Source organism: Dendroctonus ponderosae, unplaced genomic scaffold (genome assembly GCF_020466585.1).
Source record: "Dendroctonus ponderosae isolate FM_Combo_2020 unplaced genomic scaffold, Dpon_F_20191213v2 Dpon_F_20191213_2, whole genome shotgun sequence".
NCBI classification, from domain to species: Eukaryota; Metazoa; Arthropoda; class Insecta; order Coleoptera; family Curculionidae; genus Dendroctonus; species Dendroctonus ponderosae.
Genome location: NW_026018165.1, coordinates 17858349 through 17879003, shown reverse-complemented (window position 1 = coordinate 17879003; position 20655 = coordinate 17858349). Strand labels below are relative to the sequence as shown.

Sequence of the window (20655 nt, the reverse complement as noted above, 5' to 3'; positions counted from 1 at the left end):
TCGATCCAAGAGTGAACTTTTAGGGAAATTTCTGGGGCGCGATTAGAAACAACGCATCTATAAGGGGCATTAAGGTTTGTTTATTTCGTTTTCATATTACTTATACAATTATACAATAATGACGGGCAAAACCGCACGGGATTTTGCCTTTATATTATTAAAAGAAATAAATATAAATTTCCTAAATTGTCCTACTTCATGATCTTAATACCGTAGTTTTATACATTTATAGCTCTTAGTTTAAGGCGTAGCACAAGTGTGAAAGTCAACCCAACTGGTTGTGGCAGAAACGATGCCTCGCTCTTCTTCCCAGTCTTTCTTCACATACAAACTTTGCCGTACAGTTTTCCCATCGATATCACAATAAACTTGAAAGTCAAAAGAAGAACGAGCCGCGTATATGTAAGCGCCTATAAATATGACCAGAAGTTGTTCAATTGCTAAACACAACAAAAAGCGTTTCAAAACTTAACAAAATTGCGGTCAAACCGAAACATCTACGACAGCTTACCAGTAGACGACCTAAATCTTAAACAATTAGGAATTGAAAAGGGACAGTTTTTTACGGCACTAACCAAGTAACCTGCATCGATTCAAGTTTTTCCTCAAAACTGAATTCGATGCAGTTTCATTGCCTGGTTACATGATAGAGAAATAATAAAAGTTCCGTCGTCCATCTACTAATTGGTTATTGCACAAAAGAAAACGTGAGGCTTTAAAGGGGTACTATTTGGTAAGATACATACTTAATATCGGTACATATAATATATTTTTCATCTTATTTTTTATCTCTAATAGTGAAGCCTTGGCATTGCCAAATAAACTTCCAACAACACCGAGATTGTTCAGAAAATCCAAAATTATTTCAAATTTAACATCTCTAGCCGGGTCTAGGAGTAATAGATGTAAAAAGTCAAAATATACACAATAAATAAATAAATATATCAGCTATCAATATTCAATAAATCACTAAAAATGTAAGCAATTTATTATCGAGAATATCACTGGATGAAGCGTAAATTAGTTTAGTTATCTGTACAAATCGTTCTTGCCGTCGAGATCCACAGTCCAGGAAAACTCTCAATAATAAAAGTGACTAGAATACTACTATCCATAAAACATTAGTCCAATCTTTCCAACATAGGTTATTCCCGTTGAAAGTTAAATCCTTTCAACCACTGTATTAATGGAAAAAATACATCTACGGCCAGAAAACAAGCTTGGAAAGGCTGATGTTAGAAGCATTGGGCTCTAATTTTTATTCAGCGCACATAAAATGCCATATTAGATGCTCTCGGGGATACGGAATCCACATTATAAACAGGCCATTGCAAAATAACTTTTTACCAACGTTTATGCAGGTGGTGAACATGCAAAATGGAATGCGTTTACTGATCGAATCAATCAAGCAGCTTTCATATCGGCAATTTTGCTCCAAATAAGAATTCCCTCACTAACAGTGGGTGTTCTGCATTAGTCTCAGACTGCAAGGAAACACTCACTCTGCCGCTTTGAAACTGATTAAAACCCAACGCATTATGCTTTCTCACAGTAGTATTTGTGCTTACAGCCTGATCATAAATAATGAACCCCATTGACTTTCAATCATCATCATCTACTTAAAACTGGCCTTCAAGCAAAACGTTTCAGACGTTCGGATTATGAGCAAAAAGTGAACCAATATTAAAGTATTTCAATTTAGACCCAAACGCATGTAAAAGAAGAGAACAAAAAAAATCTATACACTTGACCTTTTCAATAGACCAGTACGGATTCCATATCGATCATATCTCATTTAGCGTCTACAGTAATCTTCACTTCGGCGTTAACTTCCTCTTTGGCTTGAGGCTGGCGCCTGGACGATTTCGACCTAATCTGTCCTGCAAGCAGTGGGTTTATGGCGTACAGCCAGTCGTGAACCTCCTTCTCGTGAAGAGTTTGCAACAAGTAGCCCCTATGTTTGCTGACAACACTGAATGTGTTGGGAAGTCGCACCTGAACGGGAAAACGGTTAAAATCACATAACAGTTATGCAAACTGGGAAACCTTACCATAGCCAGTTGGTCTTCCGAATACTCTACTTGAGCAGTGGCTAGGTTAATGAGGGCTCTTTCTACCGGGTCCTTTTCATCGCGGAATATAAACACATAAGGTCGCCTTACAGCCTAAAACAACCAATGGTATGATGTACGACACGCAAATTTTTACCAGTACATTTACGAATAATATGCTTACCACCCATCGCTTCTTCCATCCATGGGTTTTGTGCTCCAAGACATTGAGGTAACCTTTTCTGGCAACGACTGGGGAAATTCTAATTTCCTCCATATCAGGAACGTACAGAACCAACTCCGGATCTCTAGGGCCTAAAAAATGCGTAAAAGAGTTGCAAAATATAAAATTATATTGCGCAAAGCGAACCAGGAGGTGAGGCCGGCATAGAGGGAAATGGGGCACATTCCCCGATTAGCGGCGTTCTTTCTGGCGAGCATAATTCAATGGAACTGTTGGTCATCACACTGGACACCATGCTGGCGCTCATATCAGTAAGCTCGTCGGTCGGACTGGCAATGTCGTTTTCTTTGCGCTCTTTGCTGTCGCGCGGTTTTCCCTGAATGAGGCGGACGCACTTGTTGAGCAGCTGCTTTTCGCGGTCTGAATAGTCGGAAACTGAGTCGTTATTGGCTGGAAGAAAATCAGATAATTCATTCTTCAGTTCCGCAAACTTCATTTATTCTGCCAACCTTGATAATTCTGGTTCAAATTATTTTTGGCGACCATGTTGCATACTTCCTTCTCGCTCTTTGTGGTATATTCCGATTGGAATTTGTTGTAATTGTGGCAACGATCCAGTCCCAACCTCTCTCTCAACAAAAGCGTATGCCTGACTCTATGGCAGAAGATAGGGAAATTAACTTGTTCAGTTTTAGTATATAAATAAAAAATCTACCTTTCCACTTCTTCCAATCTCGTCAATTTCTCCAACTCCCACTGATGATCGAAAATCAAAGAGTCCCCTCGCGGCCGCCATCCATGCAGGTTCTCCTCACCTCGCACATACGTGGAACTCGTATCCAAAACCCGTCTTTGGCGTCTTTGAACGCCTGTAGAAAACCACAGCAAATGTTAGCGCATTTTCTGGTGAAAAATCGGCAGGCTAAATCTAGAGTACCGGGAATCAATTGCTTTCGTGCTTCAGTGGGAGAGGAAAAGGAGCAACTAAGGGGAATCTACCTGGACTACCTGCTTCGCTAGCTCGTCGCAATAGTAGCTCATATACACCAGAAAGGCGGTTGGCTTCAGCGTTTCTGTAGCTGCCCGAAAACAGATGTTTCAGCGATCTGGGCCCAGTGCGGGCGTCCCTTCCGTACATAACCATGCTCAGGTCCTTGGTGATTATGGCTGGGCGACCGCAATTTTCCAGCTGCAAAAATCACAAACTAAGCAAACAGCTAGGGATCGGTTTGCGCTGATCGCACCTCCAAATAAGCCGATATTGTCATGAAAATCTGCTCGCCCGGGGAACTGACTCGGTTCAACAGAGGCGAATTGTGCAGGGAACTGTCCCAAGCAGCTTCGAACCTGAACATAACTCGGTCATCTCCAGGGATCTCCAGGTACTCACCTGAAACACACATTTCACCGTGTTTGTGAAGGCAAAATGCAAACACCCCTACTACCTGGGAATAAACCGAGCGACAGCACCGAATTGTCGTTATCTTCGTCGTCTTCTGATTCTGGGGAGTTTCGAATTCTACCCACCACCAGCTCCCTGACATCCCTCCACTTGATTTCAGACGCCTGGTCGTGAACAATGGTTATGCGAATCCGTCTTTGTATTCCCTAAAGCGCAAATTAATTGGCAACTGAACATGAAATTGGTTCTGGAACAAGTACCTGGTGAAGCAAGAAAAGCCCTCTACAAGGCAAATCGTCGCTGTGCTCTACAACGACGGGAACATATTCTCCGTTAGGGGCCAGCTCACAAATCTCAAACCATACCAGTACATCAACCTGCAAATCATTGCATCGGCTCAAAAAACTCGGAAATTTTGTTCAAAGCGTCTGAACTAACCTTTGCATGAATATGTGCGGTACAAGGACTGGGCAAAGCGCCAAACTTGCTGGATCTCACAGGCTGTGAAATGGGAATGGAAGGAGGCAACATGCGGCGCGGAGGTTGTCTCACGCTGCCTTCCAGCTTGGCGTCTTTATGCAACGGATGCTGCTGATAGTGCCCGAATACTTCAAATACTATTGGCTGTGATCGTATATAATCCAGGAACGATTTGGTACACGTCACTGTAATCTGAAAATAAGCATTAGTGATTGAAAAGGCGTACACTTTTTAAGGCACAACGTACATTTTGAACGTGATAGAATCCCAAAGGCGTTCCCTTGCCCGTATTTTTCACCGGCTCTGTTGAAAAGGCTTCATCATGCCTATGTAGGAAGCTGAAACAATACGCAGTCCGTGCGTGATTTCGGCGCAGCCAACAACGTTAACAGTCCTTACTTAAATTGGCAAAAAACATCAGCATACTCTGTGGAAATTCCCACAGCCTGAAGCACAGTCACGCGGAAAGTAAATTCTTTTCCAATCATCAGATGCTCGGGGATTTCTTCCTCCTTTAAGTCCGAAGACACCGAACTGTCGCCCCGTCCAGAATCGGCGTCACATTCAATCAATTCCTCCAGTTTGATTGGATCGATGTTGTTGTGGCCCTCGATAATCCGATCTTCTATATTATGGATGTTGCGCTCGATCACCGCTACAAAAAAGAGGGTGAAATACATCCAGTTTCCTACGCGCAAGTGAATGTAAATGCGAACCTTTGGGGGTGGACTCAAAGGCAATTCGGGCGCTCTGCCTCACGCCCACTTGGTCTGAATTGTCCTCATCCATAACAGCTTGCACAGCCACCCGTAAGTATCCCCTCACATCGCCCTTTTCGCTGACGATAGCCACTTTATGTATCAAGGTGACCGGATAGAGCAAGTTGCTGAGATAGACGAATCCTCTTCCAACCATGCGAAACCAGGGGAATCGGTCGTAGAACGGATCTCCGCCCGTGAGAGACTCGACATTGTAATCGGGAGATGTTGGGGACATTTCTGCCTCGTTATGGTACATTTCGCGCATCAGCTCCAAACGTTGTCTGTAACACGATTATTAATTGTGCAAGGCTTTAATCTTCCTAGAACTTGATAACATTTTAGATTAAACTACAAAGTTGGCCTAACATTAACAAGGCATTTGAGGCGATTGTTTGGACTGACCAAAACAGCAGTTTTTCATTTCCGCAATGTTGGGTTCAGTTACCTAACTGTTGTGTATAGTACAATAAAACTGATTTTGCGAAGCAGTGACAACGACTGTACATGGCCAAGCGACGGCACCAACCTCTTAGGGAGCAAGTTGGTCAGTGATAAGCGTGATGTTGAAGAACAGTGAGTGAGACACTTATAAAAGGGTGGATTCGGATCCTCCTCGGGACTACTGTCCACAGTGGGCGAGGGCAATGCAAGCTCGCAGGACATTTTCATTATTTCTAATTTTTGACTGCGAAGAAAACGTTTATCGTTAACTAAACCTTGCGAATTTGTAGGAACCATGTGTGATCATTCACGTCCACTAGTGCCAGTTCTTCTGTTCGCATAGTTCCCAACACTTACCGCAGCTTGTCCAAAGACCAATAGTGAGTGGCGCCGTTTTTCAGATCTTGCACTTCAACAGCCACCGCTGTTCTTGGAATGGTTACGTCCTCATCGTGGTCATAGTCTATAACTGGGCGCAAATCCGGCGGCAGCGGGGAATACAGAGTATCAGTAAGCAGGGTGAATTGAAACTGAACCTGTGAACAAATTTTTGCAGGGTTCACTTGGTTGATCACCGTTTCGATTTGCAGTTTTACCTTCTTCTTCAGCTCGACGCTGATGGCATTTGCTTCTTTCAGAAAAATGGCGTTCCCCCAAAGATCGTCTCTAAGTGAGGTGAACTGATGGTGCTTCCACTTCCTCCAAGCGGACGCAGCGAGTTCAAACTCCTTTTCCGTCCAGTTACACTCTGCATCAAACAGAGGGTTCACTGAAAAAGCGGGTGCCACTCTGTATTTAAGCAAGACTAACAACTACCCATGCGAATTTACTACCAGAACGCAGAGTTTTCTCAATTTACCGTTAAACTCCGGAAATAATTCAAACACTAATGTATACTAATTAAAAACGTTGCTTTCTACATATACTTAAGCGGAAGAAAGCCAGACATTTTATAAAATAGCATTGAACAGCAGCTTACCGAAAATATCGTTTTCGTTACTGAAATCTTCCGCAGTATAAGAACTGTACGTTGACATGGTCATTATCTGTTCTTCCACTTGCTTCTGCAGGGCGTCGATTCGCGCTTCATAGTTCTTTACAACATGAAAAATTACACTGATTAAAGAGAAAATCAACAAATTATCGAAATTGAAAAACCAGTTACCAAGCAACAACATAATCAACAAGCCGCACCACGCCGCGTCACCTCGTAACCATGGCAATACTGCCATTGTCAACAAAATAATTAGTTGGTAATGCGCAGTGCGGATTTTTTTCTGGATTGCCCAAATTAAAGTCAAAAAAGCTGCGCCATTTGAGTAAAGAAGAAGAAGAATCATAAAAACAGGTTTAATACGTTTTAAGCCCGTGTCCCATTCATTCGTTTCTACGATGGTACGAAAGTGTTCCTATTGGTTGGAGATCTGTCAATTCGGCGTACGAATTGACAGATCTGGTGACGGATCTGGGCTTTACGCATTAAGCTTACGAGTTACCAACTTTGATTCATCATATTACATCCAGTGATTTGCACTATTTTAAAGGTAAGGCATCTGTTCATTTTCAGGCTTTGCGTTCAAATTTCTTGGGATTTATCGTTAGAGATAATGTTCATTAAGGCTGCTTCGAGACAGCACAGTAAGAAAAGTGTTGATTATTTACATTAGAAGTCAAAGTGTTGAAATGCTGAATGTGGCCAGATTCAGCTGAACACCTTGTATAAAAGAGCGTTTCCTTACCTTTCTCTGTTCATCGAACGCCTGATCCGCCGCTTCTTTCTCCTTCCGGTACTGTTCCTCCAAATTAACCAATTTCTTCTGCATCTCGGCCTTCAGATCGATGCCCTGTTTCTCCAGCAGTTCGATTTGAGCAAAATTCCAATCAACTGTTTCGGCCGGCGTATTTTTCTCCCGCATTTCCCGCACTTCGTCCGGATGCGTGAAGCGGAACACGTGATTTTTGCCCAGAATCACTCTGGAGCCCGTTTTAAGTGCAATCGGCTCAGTTATCTGTACAAAAAGGTGTTTGTTCAAACCATAAGTTATACATAGTGCGGAAGTGGGCAAGTGCGTACTTCTCTTCCGTTTACATAGATGAGAGCGCCGTTTAAGGGGATCAGAGTGGTTTTCCGGTCTTTATTCTCGAATATGCAATGCTCTGGTTTGATGTGTGAACCAGAGAGCTGAACGTCTTGAGGACTGTTTGCTTCTTCTGAGCCGATTCGAGTCAAACCATCCTGAAAATTGTTGAAGCATTGTTTATGGAAATTGTCCATGTTTGTATAATACAGGCAGCAGACCTTGATATAGTAAATGAGACACTCGGACATGAAAGGGTCCTCGTTTAAGTTCACTAGATGTGGAGTGCGTTTCGGAGAAAAGATTCCTACAGTATTTCCGTCTTTCACCGCCACTCCCATCTCGGCAAAAACTGCCTCCCTTTCAATTCTGATGGCTTCTGTTTTCTTCAGCTTTTCCTCCCAAGTTTCATTCAATTCTAGCAGATAAACATTCATTATCACCTGCTATTGTTTAAGCAAGTCCAGATGTTTTACCGGCGATTAGCTTTTCGCTTGCCTGAAGCTGATCGACAGCTTCCTCGGCTGTAGTAGACTGCGTTCTAGCCCGTTTGTCATTTTCCTTATTATTTCTCTCCACCATGTTGTTCTCCACACCTGAAAGAACATGGATTTTCATTCAAATTGCGGCTAATGCTCGATTTCCCGCCGTTTGGATGATGAAAATAAACACAGAAATTAGTACAGGTTTCATTCTCAAGCATGAAAGCTTCATTGCAAAAAACTGTAATTTAGAACAAAAATTTTCCGCCAATTCGATTTTTCAAACAGTAGAAGCATTCGCTGGAAGCTGGCTGGTAGTGAGTGGCTTGCGAACAATTGGAACTTTGGCATTGGCAATAGCTCAAAAACCCCCACTGAAGATTCATCAATGCTGAAAAGCCCAACTATTCGAATATTCGCGGTGCCTGTGAAGTAATCCGCAATATTTTTATTTCCGTTGCCAATTTGGAGAGTGTTTTAGACATGGATGGAATAATTGACCATAGATGAGCAAAGAGGATTATCCTACGAGGAGACTAAGGCGGGAGATTATTGATAAAGGTGGGGACTCCTGAAGAACAATAACTGGCATGGAACTACTGCCAATCAGAATACAAAAGGCTTCGTGTAAAAGGTCGGATGATGAAAATTGTGGCAGACACTGTGGTTTTTAGACGATTGGGTGCCAAAAAGCCGGACAAAAGCGCCGCATACTTACGAGGCTGGTCCTTCTTTTCATAAATAACTTTGCCATCGGGACCTGAGCCGCGTTGTGGTTAACAGAAAATCATGTAAGCCACAAATCGAAGTGATTTTTTCAAAATTCTTCTAACTCTCCACCCATACAATAGATTTACCTTCATGAACTTCAATTCCTTCCTGCTTGAGAAGCTCGCGCAGTTTCTGAATCTCCTCTTTGAGTTCCCTAATGAGTTTCGCGTTGGCGTCCTCATTGACCACTGCTTTGCACACGATCTGTTTAGCTCTGTCCGCGTAACTGGACAATTTACTTGCCTTAGTGAAACAGATGGTTTGTCGCCTTGCAATCTGCTTACCGTAAAGTAGACAAAGTTTCATCGTAGTTAATATCGGCAGGCGATATGGCGGCAATCATAGCCGTTTTGCTGTTGCCTCCCAGGTTCTCTCGCAACAACCAAGTTAGTACGGAATCTCTGTAGGGAATAAAGTCGGCTTTTTTGGACTTTTTGCTCTTCGACGCCTGCAAAACACCCACAAAAATTGCTCAGTTTTGTTCTAAATTGGACTTCATGCGTGTCTAAGATGAACCACATACACAGAGGAAATATGCACTTGTACAGGGTGTTTGTGTTTGTTTGGGAATGTGTCCCGTAGTTCATTTTAAACTCGCGCTACTGTTCTTTGTGATCCAACGGTCAGTATTGCAATGAAACACATTTTTTAATTATTTCAGCAAAAATCAAAGATAAATACTTACAGACTAATGTTGGCAGCAGGAAACCACACAAATTAAGTTAGTGAATTTCGGTTAAAGAGTGATGAGATCATAAAGGCACGGTTTAAATGGAATGCCGGACATTTTGCACAAATACTTACGATTTCGGCAAGAGCAGAAATTACTTTTCCTAAAGTGGTGAGACTTTTATTGATATTTGCTCCTTCCTTCAAGCGCGTTCCTTTGGCGCCAGTGGAGTCGGCTCGCTCCGATCCAGCCAAGTCCACCAGGGATATTTTTGACACTTTTTCAGTTGTGAGCTGAGTAGTTTCGTCCAATCTGCGAAGAAACCATTAAACCGCATTCTAAGCCTCTGGCGAGAATCTGCGCACCTTTGTTGTGTGAAAAATATGGTGAAAACAGCGTGCGATCTAGAACTTGTTTCGTTCATATTAGTCGCAGCCACTGTTCTGGCTTTGTTTCCCTCGTCGATCAGATCGTGAATGTCTTCGTAACTGGTAACCGCTAGTTTGCTGAGATCCTCCACGTAAGGCCCCAGAAGCGGGTGCTCTCGCACCTTCAGATTGCCTGCAATATTTCAAAAGTGATCCCCATTCATTTCTTGCACATCTTCGGCAAATCAACCTTTATTCTTGGGGTTGAGCAGATCCCGGACTCTTTCGCAATAGATCTCCATATAGCTTACTTCCACTGAATACTTCACATCGGTCTGGGTACTGTTCTGTATTTTTCTGAACAATTCCTTGCAGATCTGGGGGATTATTCCCTCCTGGCCTTCCTCCTGCTTGCCCATCATCGTGTAAGACTTTCCGGCGCCTGTTTGGCCGTAGGCAAAGATGCACACATTGTAGCCATCGAATGAGTGTTGTAACATTTCCTCTCCGATGTCTTTGTAGACAAGCAGTTGCGAAGAAAACTCCGCATCGCTTTCCTAAATATTCAAGTTAAAGGATAAAAAGTTGTTAAGCGGTGGTATGTTTAAGACGTGACTAGAATGATTTCGGCCGACGAGTTGCGAAAAAAGCACGGTTTTTCAACGGTTCGGCGATTTTTTTTGAAAATTTGGTTGATTCTAGTCAGATCTTAGATGGACGGGGAAAATGCAATTGTTGCAAAGTTAATGTCAACTCTCTTACATCGTGCGACCAATAGGAATAGTCAAAGTTGAAGCTTTTTATTGATTCTTTGTTGTTCGGGTCTGCCTTTGGATTCAGTATGGCTGGAACGGAAATGTTTCAATTAAATCGATTTTTCGTATATTTATTATATTTACTCGTTGTGTTGCCTCCCATTTTTATAATGCATTTACAATCTCTGGTGATTTCTCGGTTGTTAAACGGTCGGACGCGCACCGCTACTTTTACTGAAGACATTTTCGCTTTTGGTGTTTATCTGGAATGCAAAAAACCTTCGTTTATACAGAGTGGAACAAATTCGCAATAAAAAGTCGATGGGATTAGCCAGATGGCTTCGTCCAACACCCTGTGCACTTATGTGCGGTAACATTAAAAGCATCCTCTCTAAACGAAACTGTTCCTTATTTGGGAACGACTGAAGAGCGATAACAGAAAAGTGTTTAGTTTTCAATATACAGGGTGTCCAAGTTACGAACTGTTCGCGCAAATGGCACGTACGCAGTGCAAACGTCTAGTAGTTTTGTTGTTGAAGAAAACCATTCATGAAATGCGTCATTCAGTTTGGGTCAATGTGTGCATTCGCCGATCCATCGGCGCCGAGACTCAACGACGCCGCGGCGCCACCTAATCAGCTTCGAATCTTTCATGTGAATCACGCGATTTGGACTCAAATTGAGGGATTCGAAATTTCGCTTCATGACTGTTGAGTTCTGGAAAGGCTTTATAAACTCAAAATAATAAAACATTGCAAATTTGCCCCAGCTTGTTTGAAAACAAAAAATATGAGTTGCAAACAAAAAGTTTGAAGTGTTGAGTTTGGAGTAATGAAAAACACTTCTGTTTATTATATTTAGGAATGTTTTCCGGGCTTTGAAGCCGTGGTCTATCGGAATTTCTTCCTGACGTTTCGTCCACAACTGCGGTGGACATTATCAAAGGCGAAGTGATCTCCCGTGCTTTYCGASTAAGACTGGTGAAGACCACACACAAATTTCTCAAATGCTCTGGACCCGCTTACTAAACTGATGCSATTAAATAGAAGAAAACATTGACCKCTGTCTGACAGCCAYGTGTAAACGGCCACTACGTGAGGCTGCAGCGAGTCGAAACTACCTTCCACTCAGCTYTWCCGCCTGTAGTCCAAGCGTCAATTGTCTGAAATTGCACAAGATTGCTCATTCAATGTTTCAATTTTTACAAAGACGATTTTGCGCGCAATTTGAATGCAAGCGCAAGCCGACCAGTGTATTCTTTGACTAAAAAATGACAAAATATGGACATTTTCAAAGGCCTTTGAAAATGTCCACCGCAGTTGTGGACGAAACGTCAGGRAGAAATTCCGATAGACCACGGCTTCAAAGCCCGGAAAACATTCCTAAATATAATCTGACCGGCCGTGAAAGCCTTCATACTTCTGTTTATTGTTTAAATTTTTTTGCTGTTGTAAACCGATACTGCACACAATCTTGCGTTACTCCGCGTAGTTTTCTCGATTTTCCTCACTAATTTCTTCTATTTTCCAAAAGCTTCATAATGTAAATTAGTGAAGCTTCAGCCAGTAAAAAGCAATAAACATCAATCTACATAAATAAAACCCCCATGTTTCGGCTGTATTTTTAATTCTTTCGCAAGGATTTGTTGCAAGGGTGGAACTCGAGGTCAGTTTGTCGGCGCCAATAAATGAGCTATTTACGGTTTCTGCTTCACAATTTCACAATGACCTAAAAAAGTTCTTCAAGGATGTAATTTTCAAAAGACTCTTCGTTAAGTGATAATTATACTTGGCCAGGGCATAAAAGCCTCTTTCAGAAAACTGACTAATATTCACGTTGTTTTGTTTGAAAAAACGCAATTGCAATCTGAAGATATTTTCTTTAACCACTGAAACCAGAATTTAATTCAAGCCACCCTATGAAAAACATTTTTTAGGAAAATTGATAAAAACAGTTCTCTATATGGCTGCTACTTCAGTGAACCCACTGTGTATGTAGGAAAATTCAATAAGTCGCTTTTAATAAATTTACAAAAAAATAATTAAACAAATAAGTTGCAATTCTAAAGGCTAAATTTGAAATGAACTCAATGCACAAATTGGGCAAAAACTTAGTAAAATGCTAAAAAATCGAACTATTGAATCCAATTTATCCCAAACAAAGAGCCAATACATTGGGTAAGGTTTTCAACGCCAAAGAAGGCAATAAATGATTTAAATGGTCAATATCGATATTTTTACACCCTGAACATACAGAACGTAGATAAGTCAGCGCAACATTTCCAATGGGAAATCGTCATAAATGGAATAGTTTCAGAAAAGGAATCATTGGATGAACATAATAATGAAGCGCAGAAAGAAAATTAACAACAAAAGTCCCGAAAAAAGAGCAAATGTTGCAAAGCAACAGCAACTGGACAACTATGTCCATCAGCATTCAATATTAAATAAATAAAAAACCAAATAAATTGTATTATTACACAACGGAAAACCATTCAACGCCCATACCATGAGAAGTCGTGCAAGAGGTCAATTAAAAAAAACCGGACTTACCGAAAGGTTTTCGAAAGTTGAACAGCTTTGGAATGTACCATACAAGTCGACGGACAATTTCACTACGTTTCGACCGATTCTAAACCATTTTTGCAGAAAATTTCACCGCCGTATGCGAAATTATCCTGCTCTGGCGTATCGGCCAGGACGATTTTCGAGACCTAGCAGGATGAATTTTTCCGTGCGCAGGGGGAAGGTCATGTGACAGAATCAATACGTCCCTAACCAATCGGCTGGGATGAAAATCAATGAATTTATGCTGCTGGAGCCTTGAAGTGCCTACCAAGAAGGCTCAAGTGGCCAAGAAACATCAACTTCCTTCATACCTCCAAATATGATAGCAACAATTAAACACTCCAAGTATACTTAGGCCAAAAAACCATTGGAGATTCAGGGGATGGAAACAGCCAACTGGATTGGGCCAGAGAACAATTCAATTTTTGTTCAGTGTATCAATAAATGGAAAGAACAGACGCAATACCATTTATCTGGAGAGCCCTAAGAGGGGGATTAAAAATGCAATAAATGGACGCCGTTTCCTTTAACAATGTCTATGTTTTGTAGTTTTATTTATTTTCTTACTTTCTTGCTTTACAATGGAATAAATTACTTTGCGTTCTTGGTTTCCGTTGTTTTATTTGTTTCAATATTTAAAAAATACAGTGTCATATTGGACGGAATTTACAATAATTATCAAATAACACTAAATACTAAACAAAATAAAAATAAATCTCCGCATGTTGGCAAGTCGAGTCGCTTTTATTCGTTCTTGTCTTCTATTCAAAGATGTAAAAAAATGAGTTAAGAGTTGCTTCAAAAGCTTTCCAAAACTTTCCAGATTTCTGCAAAAACTGAATCTTTTGTTACATTTAAAATTATGTTTGTGTCTGTTCTGCCAACATTAACATTTCCCGGGTAGTTCTGAATCAATGACCCTTTAGGGTCGTTTAGAGTGAACTTTTGCCCTTTAAATCGGTAAAAAGCGACCACTCCCGATAGAGCCCAGTTTTTGAAAAATATCGAATTTTGTTCGAAAAGTTACTTCAAAAGCCTGCCCATATTTTCCAGATTTTTTGGGAAAACTTAAATTTTTGTTAATACTACCAAATTTTTATTCCAGTATACAAAGTGTCCTGAAAAAAGCGCGAACGCTATTCTGACCGTTACGGTTTGGCCCTGACCTATGATTGTATATCTGGTTTGGGACACCTGGTATATGCGGTTTCTCTGGCTATAATGACGTATTGACGATGGACGCAACCAATAGAAAGCGGCTTAACAAATGACAATCTCATTTATTGATACAGGTTGACGCCAAAGTTAAAAACGGCTCTCTTGATTTTATCTCCCACGTAATGATTCATGCACCCACAGGGTGCGAGAAATCAATGAACTATTTTAAGGAATTCTGGCCCTTCAGTCTTTGTCGTTCGATTTTGTTGTTTAAAATCGACGTTGTTTACAACAAACATATGACAGTACTGTCTGTACAGTCAATGGGTTTAAAAGTGTACTCAAAAAATAGGAAAAATATTTGGTTGTTTTCCAATAGTTATTGACTGTTTTGGTTGCACTGGTTTCATTTATGGGCCAAAGCAAGGCTTCTGGACGTTGTCGGGCAAAGCCTTTACATGCCCCTTCAAATGTATGTTATGTTTAACAGGAATTCATAAGAAAATTACCTGCTTTCGAGTGAATTCAGCAGAAAATCGGAGCAATCACCAACCAAAACAATAGCGCCACAGACAACTTACTATTTAGACCTCCCACCAGGGTGGCCAACCTTTCAAACGCGTATTACAGTACGAATGGCTACCCTGTGCTCCAAGCTAAGAACTAACCACAATCGAACACAATCACATTGTGTATCCTTGTACTTGTCTTTATCTGTGTGTGTATGCACGTGTATCAAACCACAAATCTGAATAAAGTCTCGGCTGGTTCATTTATTTCTGCTGTGAATTACACTCTAAATTGGACGCTTTATGAACTCTTTATGAACTTTATGAAGTATGGACTGCTCAGATTTGCCACTTTCAACTTTTTGCTCAGTTTTTAACTTTAAATGGTCAGGTTTTCCACAGTAGACTGCTTTATTATGTAACATAGGGGTGTTTTGCTGTAAACACACCTTCAATTATTAGTGTTCTTCTGCTGTGAATTACACCCTAAATAGAACGCTTTATGAACTCTAAGTCGGGACTGCTCAGATTTGCCACTTTCAACTTTTTTGCTCAGTTTTTAACTTTAAATAGTCAGGTTTTCCACAGTAGATTGCTTTATTATGTAACATAGTAACTCTTTCACTCAACTGTTCGCAGAAAACAACGGAGCCGAATTTAAATAGACAAAATTTCACTCAAATCCAAGCAATTTGTCATCATACATCAAATGCTGCTCACCTTTAAAAAAATATCAGATAACAACGGCAGCAAGTATCCGAAAAATAACGCTTTTTTTATTTTTTTTGTACTATATTTTGCGAATATATCAGCTTTTCGTTGAAAATGTGTTATTTACTATTTTCTCTTTGCTCGCCGAAATACTCTTTTTTTAAATGCTTTCTGACTTATTTTTGTTTTTTATTTACTTGTTAATTTTTTAAACATTTCTTTAATATCATGTCATTTAGGTGCTTATTTTGCAAATGTGAAAACTTTCTCAGGTAAATCATGTAACTTTTCGTACAAAATGTTTCTATTTACTAATAACGGTTTATCTTATAGTTTTCAACCATTCAGGTTTCATAGGGCTTATTCAAGAATTTATTGCTTCTTGCACTAATATTCTCCTTAGCTTTTATCTTCTGTGTGTACGAGTGCTTTTTAACGTTGTCTAGGATTCTGGGCGATTTTTATAAACTTTTTAATATCTGTAGAATCCTTTGCTTGTTCTATGATCAGGTTTATGTGTATCCGGAAAAGCACGTCACCAGGGACGATTTCTAGGCAACGAAGGTTGTTGATTTCTTCGAAAGTTTAAAAGTACTGAGTTTAGGCCGAAAATATTCCTTATAGACGAAATTAATTATTGACGAATGGGTGCGACTGAAATTTTGATTTTTGGCCGAAATTTTTCCAAGGGGGTGTCGATTTTTTCAGAAAATTAAAATTTTTCCTAACACAAAACATGGTTGTAACACCGGAAAAGTTAGGTTATTTTGCGTGTTTCCTTTCCGAAATTTCCTTCAGCGTCTCTGACTTCCCAATGCTCGCTTGTGATTGGTGCGAACGGCTGAGGGCAGTTGATTTAATTKATCARATTATTTCTACGCAAAAGKTTTTAACTCAAAACTATACTAAACTCTGAAAGGAACTGCAAATCATAGAGAAAGTGAAATTTTTTATTTTTATTTTACTTACTCTATGCTGCAAATCTGCAACAATCTAACCCGATATTATTTGTGGCAACGTTGTAGAATCAATGCAATAAATTTWACTGAAATTAATTTGCTRTACTACGGCAACACTGCTTAACTATTGACAAAGTGGTGACGGTTTGWCATTGTCGGTTCGCCATTTTGTCACCGGATTGCATCAAAAATTTTTAAATTTGTCCTCGTTGATTTACGTACGGAATATTATATAATTGGAGCAATTGAGCGTATTGCAAGACGAGCGGACGCACTTAGACCACATTGGCAATATTGTTATTAATTTGCGAAATACGTGATAGTGCCTGCCCTGATGCAATAATTATAGCTTTAGCCAAACAAGAATGTTGAAACGCCAAGATTAGAGACCGGCGTTTGCCTGCCTCAGCGTGCACATCGGATATAAAAGTGAACGGGCTTTTGCTAACTGGTTCAGTGCGTGGTAGGTCGTGTCTGTGGTTTAGTGCGAATTCAAAATGTACGAAAAAATCAACATCGATCTGATGAACAATTCTGGGATCCGGATTGTGGATCTTAGAAGCGACACGGTGAGCAGGCCGACCCCAGAAATGCGAGAAGCGATGTACAGGGCTGCGGTAGGCGACGACGTCTATGGGGAGGATCCTACAGTGGCTGAACTTGAAACTCGTGCCGCTGAGCTGCTCGACAAAGAACAAGCTGTGTTTGTTGCCAGTGGAACGATGGCTAACTTAATTGCTAGTAAGTAGCCAACGAGGGTTTTTAAATAATTATCCCAATAACTCAGTAATAATTGTTTTCTACACAAAAAGTACTCTTACCAGGCCTAGGCTTCCGCCACTAGAGCAAGTCCGATTAAGAGTACCTACTGTTTCAACTTCACTATTTCATGCTCATAAAACCAATCAAAGGAGCCTCCACCAAACTAGTGGAAATAATCCAAATGCCCGATGACTGTTAACACTGTTACATATTCCATCATTATCGTCATGTGATGCTGATTGATTTAAAACGATAATTGGACGTAACTGGACTAAACCAGACATTGGCTGAAAGAAAGCTTGTTTTATGTAGGTATATGTCAGAGGTCAGGGCTTTCACGTATCAGTATCAGTAATTGGACTGTTTTCATAAATCAAATTGGCTGATATGAGCAGAACCTTGGGCTAATACGTTGCCTCAGAGGCTCAAAAAGGCTGCGACCTCTTTTATGGAAGGGAACAATGTTATTTGGTTTACGCTGGATTCTTGATATACTGACCGTTATCAGCAGGATATTGCCAAAACATGTAGAACACATTTTTCATTTTTGCAGTTATGGTTCATTGCAATCAGAGGGGCAGCGAAATCATTTCTGGAGACCATGGGCATACCTTTAAGTTCGAGCAAGGTGAGGCCCAAACGCTCTCTAGTACAATCAGAGATTATATAGAGGCACTTTTCCAACAGGTGGCACCGCGCAAATCGCAGGGGTGCACACTGCAGTGATAAAAAACAACGAGGATGGCACTTTCAGCATTGACGATCTGCGCAAGAAAATTCGAAAAAACCCCGATTTCCACGAGCCAATCTCCTCTCTCATTATAGTCGAGAATACACATAATCTATGCGGTGGCAAGGTGAGTGAAAAATACGACCCGCTTTACAACTGTTTGCCACTCATGAACGATTTTCCTTGCAGGTGTTGCCTCTGGAGTGGCTGGAGAAGGTGCAAAACGTGGCCCAAGAACACAACTTGCCAGTGCACATGGATGGGGCCCGCATGATGAATGCAGCTGTTTATCTAAAAGTGCCCCCCAGTCGCATCGTAAAAGACGTGGACTCAGTTTGCTTTTGTCTGAGCAAAGGGCTGGGATGTCCTGTTGGGGCCATTTTAGCCGGAACCTCCGAGTTTATTGCCAAGTGAGTGATACGAAATGTTGAGTGTGATTAGCGTTTAAATCTGATTTCCGCGGTGCAGGGCTCGGCGCGTTCGAAAGGCCATAGGCGGAGGATGGAGGCAGGCCGGAATTATAGCGGCCGCCGGATTAGTAGCGTTTGATAGCATGATTGATCGGCTGCAGGAGGACCACAACCATGCCTACCAAATAGCGAAAGGTAAGTCGGTTGCTTCAAGTCATTATTCGCAAAGCATTCCAGCTGTTGCAACCCCTGGGTAGCATAAAGATACTAACAAATTGGGAACAAATACAGACATTCCGCGAGCGCCTTGGTTTCTATTGTCGGTTAAATGGGGCAAGATAATAAAAAGATTCTTTGGTGCATGTGAAAAACTCTTGTATATGGTATATGCTTTCGGGGTGGACGCGATTGATTCCCATTTGATGTTGGCAGCTTTTGGGAATTTTGGGAGTTTTTAGCATGAAAGGTAAGCATAATGGTTAAAAAATCTACATCCTTCACTTCCGCTTCTACATTATGCGTCAGTATGTGGCCATTGTTGAATTATGTACTGATGATTGTTTAAAATTTGAAGCAATTTACGCAACAGCATCCACCAATTTCCACGTCGATCTGCAAACAGTCCAAACCAACATGGTGCTGATGTACGTGGACAAAACGAAGATCCCCATCAAGGATCTTCAGCGTCGATTACAGACTGTGTTGAAGACTGACAGTGTTAAGTGCAGTGTAAGGTGCATGTCTTTGAATCATGACTGCGTCCGGTTCACTTTGTACTGGGAGATAACCGACGAAGACATTGCGATGGCTTGCGACAAAATCCAGCTGGTTATTAGGGAATATGACAAAGCCTTCCAGTTGTAGCTCCCGCGTTTCTAGAGGGTTCTTGTTAACGATGTTATGTAAACTTTTTATATAACTTAGTTAATCGTCCACAATTCATCATCAAAACCCGTCATTGTGTTATTTATTAAGCTTGTTTGTGCATTTCTGTATTGGGAAACCACACATTATTCCTATTGGAAAGTATTGCATTTTATCAGTGTTCAAACGAAAATATTCTTGATTAATATTTCTATTTATTCGCTTAATGGGGAATGCTGAAAGTGCGAACTTCGCGCGCTTTTGACGTGTGATAAGGCTCCGATATGTAAACCATTTATTATCGGGCGTTTATGTTTATTTTGATTAGTAACGGTAGGCTCTTTTGTATCATTTTACTTTATTGTGTAAATAATGTTGTAATAAAGATGATTAGTAAAGATGTTTTTTCATCAAATGTTGTCATTTCTTGCAAATCGATTCACACAGTGTTTTGCTTAGCAGAAAAATGTAACTGTTAACAGGTTTTTTGCCTCCATGCAATTTTATGCCACAATTGAAATACTTTCAGGTATAGCGGGTCTCAACTCCAGATATTTCCAAGTGAATTTGAGCGAAATACACACAAATATTGTCATAATGAATTTGGATCCGAAAATTAGTCCCAAATTGGCACAGAAAAGGTAAAATGCTGACTTTCTTATGTTTTCTTCCATTATCTACCGAACAGTCGCACTTTATTTCTCTGTATTTAGCATGCATAAACAATTTGAAGCTGAAAAGTGGAAGACATTATTTAACGAAATTTACACATGTTTTATTCCCAATTAATTTGGTTTCCATCTTTTAGATTATTCACTGTATACGCAACCGATCCAGTGAAAGTGAGCGTGCAATGCAGCGCTCGGGATGACTGGATTCGTTTTGTGACCTGTTGGGAAGTGTCGGACGAGGCCACCAAAATGGCAATGGAAAAAATCGTGTTTGTTTTAACGGAAATTGAACGGGAAATTCAGGATCCTGGCTGCGGAACGCAAAAACTGGATTTGGCTTATTTGCAAACTCAAGCGGCCATTGAGGCACAGAGCAAAAAGTCTAAGCTGTAAAACAAGTAAGTGCGTCATGTTTTGCAGTGGGTAGAGCAAATAATAAATATACATATCGTACCGTGGATAGCCGAGTATCAAACTCTTTCTTCTGCTTCCAACTTTTATTCCCCTCGGTACAACTTTAACTACGGCACAGGAACAAACTAACTTCCTGTGCTAACTTCTAAATTAACGTCAACTTCACAAACAATAACAATAACAAACGGAAAACACAGAACATACCCCATAGGGGGGATATTTTGTGACGGAAAACACGCGTTTCCGGCTCGCGGGGTTTAACCTCTTCTGCACTCAGGCGCGGCTGTCACTTTACTGACTCTGTCTTATTTGAACATATTTATTATCAATATTAAGTTTACTGCATAGATAAAGACGGTTTACTGACTCTGTCTGGTTCTCGTCGTCGCTTATATAGTTTCCTCCAGGTAACCCAGATAGTTCTCGAAATCTCCAGAACAGGTGCGAAATTTCCCGC

At 40.7% G+C, this 20655-nt stretch overlaps 2 protein-coding genes and 1 long non-coding RNA gene across 16 annotated transcripts in view; 2 read left to right on the top strand and 1 right to left on the bottom strand.

Moving 5' to 3' along the window:
- Positions 1 to 60: 60 nt before the first annotated feature.
- Positions 61 to 14769, bottom strand: LOC109545309 (kinesin-like protein unc-104). 11 transcript variants are annotated; one of them, XM_019915911.2, is made up of 31 exons: positions 14678 to 14769; positions 10588 to 10706; positions 10451 to 10533; positions 9939 to 10245; positions 9686 to 9881; positions 9455 to 9632; positions 9336 to 9338; positions 8935 to 9098; positions 8737 to 8876; positions 8598 to 8639; positions 7874 to 7993; positions 7619 to 7815; positions 7394 to 7555; positions 7059 to 7328; positions 6299 to 6413; positions 5916 to 6088; positions 5677 to 5855; positions 4834 to 5159; positions 4517 to 4772; positions 4365 to 4455; positions 4076 to 4309; positions 3898 to 4014; positions 3678 to 3843; positions 3480 to 3625; positions 3235 to 3424; positions 2951 to 3104; positions 2745 to 2890; positions 2422 to 2685; positions 2236 to 2366; positions 2052 to 2165; positions 61 to 1995 (listed from the first exon to the last, which is right to left on the bottom strand). In XM_019915911.2, the coding sequence occupies exons 2-31, from the start codon at positions 10685 to 10687 to the stop codon at positions 1792 to 1794; spliced, it is 4968 nt and encodes a 1655-aa protein (XP_019771470.2). In that variant the 5' UTR covers positions 10688 to 10706; positions 14678 to 14769; the 3' UTR covers positions 61 to 1791. The 11 variants fall into 11 exon arrangements, with proteins under 11 accessions (XP_019771470.2, XP_019771474.2, XP_019771472.2 ...); XM_019915915.2 differs by having other exon boundaries at positions 3244 to 3424; XM_019915913.2 differs by having other exon boundaries at positions 3681 to 3843.
- LOC125503536 lies at positions 6645 to 13619 on the top strand. Its single transcript, XR_007280958.1, has 2 exons — positions 6645 to 6863; positions 13092 to 13619. It is a non-coding gene; the product is annotated as an uncharacterized LOC125503536 (long non-coding RNA).
- Positions 14770 to 16586: 1817 nt separating the features above from the next.
- The window catches only part of LOC109545346 (probable low-specificity L-threonine aldolase 2), a 21489-nt gene continuing 17420 nt past the window's right edge, over positions 16587 to 20655 (top strand). For 3 of the 4 annotated variants that reach the window (XR_007280977.1, XR_002172658.2, XM_019915994.2), the window contains exons 1-7: positions 16587 to 17088; positions 17663 to 17737; positions 17797 to 17966; positions 18029 to 18249; positions 18308 to 18444; positions 19643 to 19754; positions 19922 to 20182. Coding sequence is in view for 2 of the 4 variants with exons in the window: in XM_019915994.2 (XP_019771553.2) it covers positions 16845 to 17088; positions 17663 to 17737; positions 17797 to 17966; positions 18029 to 18249; positions 18308 to 18444; positions 19643 to 19754; positions 19922 to 20177 (1215 nt within the window). In the remaining 2 variants the exon portion in view is untranslated. Of the gene's footprint in view, positions 17089 to 17662; positions 17738 to 17796; positions 17967 to 18028; positions 18250 to 18307; positions 18445 to 18823; positions 19512 to 19642; positions 19755 to 19921; positions 20183 to 20655 lie in introns of those variants that run through there. The other variant, XM_019915995.2, reaches the window with a different exon arrangement.

What these genes read in the sequence shown, in the direction of transcription:
- LOC109545309 (XM_019915911.2), bottom strand. Translation starts at nt 10,687, where the DNA reads ATGTCTTCAGTAAAAGTAGCGGTGCGCGTCCGACCGTTTAACAACCGA. An exon ending in TCTATGTAAACGGAAGAGAA is followed by an intron (nt 7,329 to 7,393) that starts GTACGCACTTGC and finishes CTTTTTGTACAG; the next exon opens with ATAACTGAGCCGATTGCACT. An exon ending in GATGGAAGAAGCGATGGGTG is followed by an intron (nt 2,166 to 2,235) that starts GTAAGCATATTA and finishes TGGTTGTTTTAG; the next exon opens with GCTGTAAGGCGACCTTATGT.